We start from the raw sequence: 11,087 nt of genomic DNA, 5'->3' as shown, positions 1-11,087 counted from the left end.
CACACATATCTGTGTGTGTGTGTGTGTGTGTGTCATTATAACCAAAACAAAGCCTTTTAACCAAAAAAAAGCTTACATTTGTGACATGCAGTAGCTTCTCACCAATTTTAATTCCTTTTCTTCTTTTAAAAAACTCTGACCACAGTCTACTACTTTCACTTAACAAACTATGATTTGAAAAATATTAATCTGAGGGGGCTTAGGGGGCACACAGAACAAATTGGACTGGGAGAGGCCAGAACCAGGGATGTTATGTAGTAATCCAGGTGTGGGCTGCAGAGCCCGAAATAAGGTAGTTACACTGGGATTCTAGGTTGTATTTTAAAATCAAATTAGACATGTCTATTTTACTTGGAAAATAACTTTTTTCCTTGCCTTGGGGCCTAACTTTTAAGAGAATATACTCAGTCTTAATAACTAGTTGAATAATTTAAGACAACTTTTAACAGTTCAGTGAGACGATTATCACATGATTGAGAAAGAAATACAGTTTAAAACTTTATATGAACAAACAACTCTCTTCTACAAATATTTTAACAATTGTCATTTCCTGTAATAAGCATTTATAGTAGCACAGTTATAATTCAATAGCTCTTGGAAATATATTGCTATATTTTCTTTCGATATTATATAGGAAAAGCTCTTTGCCCCTTTTTCATAAACATGTAAAATTCAGCTTTATGATGACAAGGTGCAGAAAAGGTAAGGATTTAATTTAAATCAGGCAACTCTTAGGTAGTAGTCACTTACTGTCTTGTCTATCTGGATAGAAAGCTAAAAGCTAACCTATACTCTCTATTCCCAAAGCTTTTCTCTACTTTGAGTCATTGGTCCTCTACCACACAAGGACCTAAACATTCCCCCCTTTTATTTTTTTTTTAAGTTTATTTCTTTCATGAGAAAGAGAAATGGTTACCCACTTGTCTTGCTTCAGCCTCTCCCCTCAGCTTTCTAGCCAGCACGACCATGTCCACATGTGCACATAGCAGCGTATTGTAGTCCGTCCAGGACAGGGCCCCGATTGGCCATGTGATCCAGCATTGCAGAGCACAGTGCTACTGCCCACACCATCGTGGCTGAGCTGGTATCCTCCTTTTTTTTTTTTTTTTTTAAAAAGAGATTTTTGCTGTAGGGCACGTGCGCTCACCAGAAAGACAGAGAAAGACAGAGAGACAGAATGTGAGAAATCACCCCCCAGGGAGGATGGCCACGCTGCAATCCCTTTGCCTCCACTCTCCTCTCAGGATCTTGGGCATGCACGCACCCGCGCCCGGCATGAATTTAAGCGACAGGGTCCGGGACTCAACTACATGGGAGTCCAGCGACAAAGCCATTATGCCAACTGCAGGTCCTAATATCCTCCTTTTATGATAGTTTTTTTTACAAGTTCACACTTTTCTACCCTGAAATGAAACAATATAGGTAGATAACATAACCTCCCAATCCACATAATTGCAGTGGAGGCAATTAAGGTAGTGCCATCAACCATAACATGAAAGAAAAAAAAGAGATACTTCCAGAGTCTTTTTTTTTTTTTTTTGGGGGAGTTTTTTTTTTTTTTTTTTTTTTTGCTATAGGGTGCGTGAGCTCACCAGACAGAGAGATAGAAAGCGAGAAATCACCCCCTGGGGGGATGGCCACGCCGCAATCCCTTTTCCTCTGTTCTCCTCCCAGGATTTTGGACAGGCATATACATGTGCCCAGCATGATTTTCTAAGCCTCCAGGTCCAGAACTTGAACCACAGCCAACCACGTGGGAGTCCAGCACTTTTACCACCTGGTACCTGCTGGCCTCTATGATGTGTTTTTAATTTCCTCTTTTTATGTTTTATTTTTTGGCCAAAAGTCTCCAGTTTGAAATCTACTAATTAACCCTTAAACTGTTTACTTCTTTATGGGACTTGAACCATGGGTTAGCCATGTGGGAATCCAGCGCCCTTATCCACCACACCACCTCCTGGCCCCAGCCCCAGAGTCTTTTTTATTGGCCACTTACAGATACAACATTAGCTGTTTTCACCAGAAATTCTGCTTTTCCTTCTGCTGCCCCTTCCCATGTGTCTTCCAACTCTGCAGCCATGGCTCACACCCAAGAACACAAAGAAAACAAAGAAAAACCCTGAAGAGACAAGCAGGCGCATTAGATCCCTTTCGACAGTGCAGACACTCAGCAGCAGCCACAGCCAGCTGCAGGTCATGAGAAACCGAGTCAGCCCTATGGGATCCAGCGCCGCGTCCCCCACCCCTTAACTCCCACCTCTTACCCCGATCTTCCAGGACAGGAAGAAACAAGGCCAGAACTCAGCCTTGCTTGAGGGTGTCTGAAACCAGCCCCACAGTGTAGCCAGGCTACACCACCAGAGGCCAGCTTCATTATTTCTTTTCCTTCTTTTACAGCCACCAAGAGCAGGGTTCAGATCCTATAGAAAAGAAAAACAGAGGGTTAAAAGAAAATATCTTTTTAATATAATACATCTTTTTTTTAAATTTAATTTACTTATTTTTCTTTTTTTGGAGAGGTTTTGCTATGGGGCGTGTGCACTCACCAGAGAGACAGAGAGACAGAAAGCCAGAAATCACCCCCGAGGAGATGGCCACGCCACAATCCCTTCTCCTCCATTCTCCTCTCAGGATCTTGGGCACGCACACACACGCACCTGGCGTGAGTTTAAGCCACTGGGTCCAAGACTTGAATCATGATTGACTACATGGGAGTCCAGCGACATAGCCATTAGGCTAACTGCTGGTCCCAATATAATACATCTTTTAATATGTAAATTATTGGGCATGACTGTACTATGAGACCTGCTACGGCCATCAAATGCTTTTACCTATTTGAGAAGCAGCCATGAATACATAAGCAATAAATGCTGACTTAGTGTGTGTATGTGGGGGGGGTCAAGGGGTATATTATGTTGGTAATTATAAACACTCCAAAACCATGAGCAGTATTGTTATCAGTGACTCAAAATTTCACAGTGTCTAATCTTCTCTCAAGTCATATAGTAGTTGTATTTCCAGAAAGTTCAATGTTTATTAAAGCTGCATTTAAAAAACACAGCAAAATACATGGGGCCAGCAGGTAGCATAATGGTTGGGGCACTGGACTCCCACATGACCAACCGCAGATCGAGTCCTGGACCTGGCAGCTTAAAACTCACACCAGGCACATGTGTGTGCATGCCCAAAATCCCAAGGAAAAGGGATTGTGACTTGGCCATCTTACCCAGGGGGTGCTTTCTCACTTTCTCTCTCTCTCTGTGTCTCCAGTGAGCACACACATCCTATAGCAAAAATCTCTCTCTTAAAAAAAAAAGCAAAACATAGAGTTAGGTCCCAGGTAAATAAAGTTTATACTTACAAGAGTGTGTAGCTAAACTTCCAGAAAGTTGTGCAAGATCAGAGAAAGTTCCCCTTTATATAGAAATCATCTGTAAAGTTACAGCTTATTTGGCACTCCCATCAATGCCATCAATGCAGATATCACCATCTAATCAGTTATTGTGACAACTGAAAAATTGTCCCCACAGATTTCCAAAGCTTCTCTGAAGGAAAGCATTCATTTGGGGTTTTTTTAAGTTCTTTTGAGACTCTTGGCATACTGTTTCAACTATTTTGATTACCTTCTTTCATCAGTTCTAAAACCCACTTTTTTTCACATTATAACATCTCCAAAATTGTCTTAAAATAGATGTGATATTGGGGCCGGCAGGTGATGTGGTGGTTAAGGGTGCTGGACTCCCAAATGGCCAACTACGGTTCAAGTCCTGGACCTGGTGGCTTGCTTTCTCACTTTTTCTCTCTCTCTTTCTCTCTGTCTCTCTTGTTCTGTCCTTCTCTGGTCAAATTAAAGTAATAAATAAATAAAGTTAAATAAAATAATTCTTTAAAAAAAATAGATGTGATATGAAAATATTGAGCCAAGGGCCAACAGGTAGTGTTGTGGTTCAAGTGTTGGACTCCCACATGGCCGATCACGGTTCAAGTCCCAGACCTGATGGCTTGCTGTCTCATTTTCTCTCTCTCTCTCTGGTTAAATTCTTTAAAAAATAGTAATAATAATAAAATAATTATTTTAAAAATATGTTAAGCTATTGTTTAATTGGCACCAAGTTTTTTTTTCTTTTTTTTTAATAGACAAATTAAATTGCCAACTGGACTGGGGAGAAATGGCATCATTTTTCTTAATTGCCAGAGGGCTTATATGCTCACTGGAAAGAGATAGAGAGATATAGAGGGAGATGGAAGAAACACCTCTCAGTGGTCATGCCACAGTCCCCACTCCATTTCTCCATTCTGTATGGATTTGGGGCAAGCACACACACATACTCCATGTGTTTGCCAAGCTGCTAGGACCACGATCCAAATCAGTCAGCCATCTGGGTTCTGGCTCCTTGACCACTAGGCCGTGAGATCAATCCTACTGGAATCATTTTTGGTCCATAAAATAATAGTGCATCTTAATATTAATGGTATTATAGATTTGACAAGACGCAATAAACTTACACTTGGAACTTAAATTTTTTATTTCTATAAGTGAAAACAGAACTAAAGAATGGATTGAAGGATTATAGCTCCATAGCCAGGTGTTCGGGGAAGCCAAATCCCACATGGCAACAATGGTTTTTGAGTCCTAGTTCTGGTGGCTTGAGGGGACACACTGGACACATGTTCATGCCTGCACAAAAACCCCAACAAGATAGAGAAATAGAAGAGAAGGGATTATGGCATGACCACACCATGTCGAGGGGGGTGTTTTCTCTCCCTTTCTCTCTATGTCTCTCTAATGAGCACATGTACTCTTCGGCAATTCAGAAACAAAAACAAAAAAGAATGGACTGGAAGGACACTATAGAAAAAGAATACACTGTGTTTGGTCATTGAAAGGTGAGGGCAGCTGTGCAAATGGAGGGGTTTGTTTTGTTTCCATGGTGTACCTAAGAGTGCATAATATGAAAATTAATTCAATTCTGTCCTTTTCAGACTATTGCTTATGAAAGAACAGCTACCTAGAATACCAGCAGTGTATAAGGTTATAACCAGAAAGGCTTTTCTGTGCCAGACTTTTGTCTAATTTGTGGGTACATGTTCCGCGGACATCGTTTATAAAGGTTCGGATTCATTAAAGCAGAGAGTGACAAAAGGCAAAGTTTTATGCAGGAAGTATTTTCACCCTGAGAATCCCAGGTGTAGACTGCATTCCTTCTTTCTGAAAAGCATGGTCTTGAACTTGGGGATCGAGTGGGAGATTCAGAACAACTCAGCAACCCATCCTACTGCCAGAAACAACTTGAATAGGATTTCCTGGCTGTGGCCTTTACCAGAGACAGTCAGCTGGAAGAAGAAACAGTCACCTTCAGTTGTTCTTGGCCTTTTTGAGGAGGAGTTTAATTTAGTGGAAAGATTATTAAAACTGAGTACTCAAAAGGACTGGTCTACTGAGTCTACCTGCCATCAGAAGTGCTGTCAGAGGTAAACAGCATTGAAAATATACCTTTTCATTTCTCACCTCTGTGGCTCAGTTATGGACAGGTCAGAAGGCAGAGCACTGAAAACTAAGGAGGCCTAGTTCTAGGAAGGAGGCCCTCATGTCCATAATGGCAGGTATGAGGTGAACTCACAGCTCTAGTAGATGGTGGGGGGGGGTCTTCTGGGGGAGTGATAAGAATTATTATTTTTAAATTTGCCACAGGGCATCTGCTCTTACCAGAGAGAGAGAGAAAGAGAGAGATGGAAGGAAAGTGAGAAAGCAAGCTGCCACTCTAGGACTCAAACCATGGTAGGCCAGGTAAGGATCCAGCACCTCAACCAGCATGCCACCCACTGCCCCTAGATGGTGGTTTTTGACAAATCTTTCCTCACCTGTGCATCTTAGAAGCTAAATCAGAAGAAAGTTGTCTCACGAACAATAACTCTTAGGACAGTGTGTACAGTTACTATAGAGTAGAAAAAGGTGATTTCTCAGGTGCAGAATTACTTAATGAGATTGGGCAACTCACCTTGCTTAGGAGTCTTTTTCTTATGAGTAGGATGTAGATCAGTATCTTGTCTCATTTATTTCAGACAGACGCCTTGGGGAAACACCCTCTAAGCAGAGGATTCACTAAGAACAAGGTAAGTTCCTAGTTAAACATAGAGATCCGAGTTTGAAGTCATGGGACATCTGTAAAAAGAGGCAGCAAATTTGAATGTATTTACTGTGGTTCAGTGATTTTGTATGAAGTGATTTTTCCAGTTGTAGAGATGAGAAATATTTCTAGGAATTTTTATGTACCAGACCTGACCCACCCCCAGTGTAAGTGTGGGTGCTTGGAGTATCAGAGGAAGCATGTGACAGCCTTTATTTCCACAGGGAGTTTTTAAAAAATCAAATAAAAGCATATTTAGTTTCTGACTTAATTTGCAAATAAGGAGCCACCTATGGTAGGATAGCAGTTACATTGAAAAAAACAATCAGGGGACTAGCAGATGGCGTAATGGTTACGTCACAGGACTCCCATGTAGTCAACGGTAATTCAAATCCTAGACCAAGAGGCTTAAAAGTCACACCGGGTGCGTGTGCATGCATGCCCAAAATCCTGAGAGGAGAATGGAGGAGAAAGGATTGTGGCGTGGCCATGCCCTCCTGGGGAAGTGATTTCTCATGTTCTGTCTTTCTGTCTCTTAGGTGAGCACACATGCCCTATAGCAAAAATCTCTCAAAAAAAAGAAAGAAAGAAAGAAAAGAAAAGAACAGAACAACCCAGGCTTTCTCTTCTTAACAGGAGTAAGAGTCCTGCAGAGTGGTTTAGGGCTCGTTGGTGACAGTGGAGCATTTAGGAAGTACATGGTAACCTAATAGATACTCTCCAGGAATAGAACTGTGAGAACCTGCGTGGGCTTGGGTGCACTTTCTCTGAGCATGCAGACTTTCTTACACTCATTCTCTGCTTTTTGAAGATCTATTTCACCGTCCTGACACGTTTCTGACAGGTTTAGAGACAGAGTTCAGCTGTTCAGGGTTTTTAACTGTAGGTATTAATTGTTTTGTTTTGTTTTGTTTTCTCTTTCAAGACTCTCAGTTCAATCTTTAACATTGAGATGGTGAAAGACAAAACAGCAGAAGAAATAAAACAGGTAATAAATGAAAACAGGTTGGCATGCTCTGTGAAAATATGTGTTCTGTGAACCAAATCTGAAAGTAGAAAGCAGCATCCATTTTCTGACACCTCTTTGTCGCCAAAATGAAAAGTAGTGGTTTCAGCAAAAGCAATGACTTACGTGAAGGACAGTGGCATTAGAAAGCTTGTCTTTCTTGGTCTCACTCTAGTAAGTCTAATCAATGCATGTTTTCCCATTCTTTTTTCATTTCTATAGCCCACATCTTATCTACAGTCATCAGTTCTCTGTCCCTGGATTACTGCACTGCCTTCCCAGATAGGTTTCTGTGCGCTCATTTCTCCCACTCCGTCACTTGGATCCTCTTGAAGTTTTGCTTTCAGATAAGAAGTATAGAATACTGGCTAAGAACACAGACTGTGGAACCAGGCTGCCAGTTTTCAGTCCTAGCTCTGGCCACATACTAGCTGTATGACTCAGACAAGTTAGTTAATGTCTCAGGGCCTTAGTTTCTCTCCTGTAAAATGGAGATAATAATACTTACTTCAAAGAGTTATTTGGAGAATTAAATGAGAACATTTGTAAAGCACTTAAAACAGTACTTGGCACAGAGTGAGTGCTGTATTTATGTTTTTAAATAAATGAGCAAAAATAATGTAAGAAGCCTATTTGCAAATGTTTGGTGACTTCCTTTATTTCTTGTCTTAGCATTCAAAGTCTTCTGTTATTACAGGGCCTTCTGCAGAAAGCTCCTCTCAGTGCGTTCAAAGTCTGTCCTGCCTGTTTGGTCCTGACATGCACCTTGATTTACATTGCTGTTTACACTTTCACGTCTGTGATTCTTTCCTCTCTGGTTAGACTATAATGAGTATTTTCTTCCATGCATTGCATTTTAGGTATACAGAGAGGATCAGAACAGTAATAAAAGCAGCATGCTTTACATCAGGTACTATGCCTAGTGCTTCGTAGGCTTATTTCACTAAGTTCTCATAACTGCCCCATATAGATGCTGTTATTCCTAATGTACAGTTGAGGAAACTGTGACTTAAAGAGATGAAGAAACTTTGTCAGTGGTAGAGCTAAGACTCAAACCTGTGTCCGTTTGACTGTGTATCTTCCTCACAGTAAGTTGTGCCAGTTGCCATGGGCTTCCTTCAGGTGCCGTGTTATTTATTTTAGCAAGCTTTTATCGAATACCCATTAAATGGCAGGCTCTGTACCAGACAAAGAGATAAAAGAGAGAATCCACTAGAAGTTTTAGCCTTTTGGTGGGACAAATATAAAAATAAATAAGCTCAGTACAGGAGTATAGAGTGTTAACTTTTTTTAACAGAGACTTATGCAAAGTCTCAGGCCTGGCCCTTGGGAAGAAGTGCCAGGGATATGTGGACACCAAGCATGTCGTTTAGGGGAGAAAGAAGCTAGGCCTGGAATCTTGCTCAAAAGACAATTATCATTTTATTTTATTTAGTTTTATTTTGCTATAGGGCACATGTGCTCACCAGAGAGAGAGAGCGAGAGAAAGTGAAAAATGAACTCCCTAGGGGGGCAGTGCTTTCTTCTTCATTCTCTTCTCTGGATTTTGGGTACACAGCACACACACCCAGCATGTTTTTCCAGCTCCTGGGTCCAGAACTTGAACAACTCAGTCAGCCGTGTGGAATCCAGTAGCCTTAACTACCACACTGCCTGCTGGCTCTAGGACTTGTATTCATTGAAACAATTTTTGTATAACTAAGGTCAACTATATTATAAGGAATATCTATCATTCTAATAAACTTTCGTGTTAATTTGTACATTATCTGCTAGTATCATAAATCAAAATAATCAGAATATACTTCTATCCTTAAGATGACAGGGGACAAGCAGTTGGCGTAATGGCTATGTCGCTGGACTCCCATGTAGTTGACCACGGTTTTATTCCCAGACCTGGTGGCTTAAACTCACACCAGGCACATGTGCATGCATGCCCAAGATCCCAAGAGGAGAATGGAGAAGGGATTGCGGCATGGCCATCCCCCTGGGGAGTGATTTCTCACTTTCTGTCTCTGTCTCTTTCTGTCTTTGTGGCGAGCACACGCACCTTTTAGCAAAAACCTCTCCAAGAAATAATAACAATAATAAAATGAGAAGACAGTGTTTTGAAAAAGGGTCTCTACACTGGTAAAATGGTTTGCCTAGGTCATAGGAGTTAGTAGTCTTTCTGGGTTCTGTGTTGGTTAGATCAGTCTCACTTTGATTAATATCTTTGATTAGTTGGGCCTCCACATTTTAATGGGGATGTTAAAAAGCAGAGCAACTCTAAAAGAGGGTGACCCATTCTTCAAAACCAGCTTACTTGGGGGTCGCCTTGGTTATGATGCCTTCCCCTCTTTCTGTGCCTTTGCTATTGTCAGTCCCAGCTGAGAGCATGTCTCTTACCTCCTCCTACCCTTCCTTCCTGTTCATCCTCCCAGCCTCCCTGTTTACCTAGCTGACTCCCCATCTTTCTTCAGGATTCCAGCTTCCCTGTTAACCTAGCTAACTCCTGATCATTCTTCAGGATCATTCTTCGGCATCCATTCTTAAGTGCCTTTTTTCTTTTTTATGTATTTACTTATTTATTTATTTTTGAGAAAGAATTTTTTGCTATACAGTGCATGTGCTTGCTGGAGAGAGAGACAGAAGGCAAGAAATTCCCCCCCGGGGGAATGGCCATACCACAATCCCTTCTCCTCCATTCTTTTCTTGGGATTTTGGGCATGCTTGCACACATGCCCGGCACGAGTTTCAAGCCTCCGGTCCAGGATTCACACTGCGATCAGCCATGTGAGAGAGAGTCCAACTACGTAACCAGTATACCATCTGCTGGCCCCTTAAGTGCCTCTTTTAGGAGCTTTGTGGCAAAAACTGGGGCAAACACCAAATATATATTTTTCCTACCTCACAATCATATATCATTCAACTGGTATATCACATATTTTGGGGGTTGAAAGGCATTGGTGACAATATAGGCAGACAACCTGCTTTTAGGAACTTGCTAACTAGTGAAAGATAGATCCCTATGTAAATTATCTAATTATGAAGTAGTGTATTCTAGGCATCTTTCAAAAATCATAAAGTATAAAAGCAATTCATAGGAATACTTCTGACTGAAATAATCAAGAGAGACTACATAGAAGAGGCATACAAAAACAGCTTCAGACTCAAGAAGAATTCTGAGAGTTAGAGATAGGGAGAAAGAGCAGGCTTTCCAGTCAGAGCCAGTAATATAAGAAAAGGCGTAAAGAACAATAAAAATAATGGTAGTAAAAAATATGAACATGGGGGACCAGTAGATGGCGGAATGGTTATGTCGCTGGACTCTCACATAGTCAGCCGCTTTCGAGTCCCAGAATTGGTGGCTTAAAACTCATGCTGGGCGTGGGAACCAGCAGTTAGCGTAATGGCTATGTCGCTGGACTCCCACGTAGTCGACCGCGGTTCGTGTCCCAGACCCGGTGGCTTAAAACTCACGCCGGGCGCGTGTGCGTGCGTGCCCAAGATCCCGAGAGGAGAATGGAGGAGAAGGGATTGCAGCGTGACCATCCCCCCTGGGGGGTGATTTCTCGCTTTCTGTCTCTATGTCTGTCTCTGTCTGTCTGGCGAGCGCACGCGCCCTACAGTGAAAATCTCTCAAAAATAAAATACTCATGCTGGGCGTGTGTGCGTGTATGTCCAAAATCCTAAGAGGAGAATGGAGGAGAAGGGATTGCAGCATGGCCATCCCTCCAGGGGGTGATTTCTCGCTTTCTGTCTCTCCGTCGCTCTCTGTCTCTCTGGCAAGCATACACACCCTGTAGCAAAAGTAAATCTCTCTCTAAAAGAAAAAAGAACATGGAACATGCATTTTATATAATGTTGAGTGATTTTTAAAAAGCAAAATATTGGGACCAGCAGTTAGCGTAATGGCTATGTCGCTGGACTCCCACGTAGTCGACCGCAGTTCGAGTCCCAGACCTGGTGGCTTA

General features: G+C 41.8%; 1 protein-coding gene and 1 pseudogene across 1 annotated transcript in view; one reads left to right on the top strand and one right to left on the bottom strand.

The window, feature by feature from the left end:
* The window catches only part of ATPAF1 (ATP synthase mitochondrial F1 complex assembly factor 1), a 39,559-nt gene that overhangs the window by 10,691 nt on the left and 17,781 nt on the right, over window positions 1–11,087 (top strand). Inside the window, exons 4-5 of the mRNA XM_006164249.3 lie at window positions 6,064–6,114; window positions 7,054–7,116. Of these exons, the coding sequence (XP_006164311.1) occupies window positions 6,064–6,114; window positions 7,054–7,116 (114 nt within the window). The remainder of the gene's footprint in view (window positions 1–6,063; window positions 6,115–7,053; window positions 7,117–11,087) is intronic.
* On the bottom strand, window positions 2,316–2,444 carry LOC114005263 (uncharacterized; annotated as a pseudogene).

The sequence above is a fragment of the Tupaia chinensis genome, unplaced genomic scaffold, assembly GCF_000334495.1.
Source record: "Tupaia chinensis unplaced genomic scaffold, TupChi_1.0 Scaffold143599_1, whole genome shotgun sequence".
NCBI classification, from domain to species: domain Eukaryota; kingdom Metazoa; phylum Chordata; class Mammalia; order Scandentia; family Tupaiidae; genus Tupaia; species Tupaia belangeri.
This window is presented reverse-complemented; position numbering and strand designations above follow the sequence as displayed.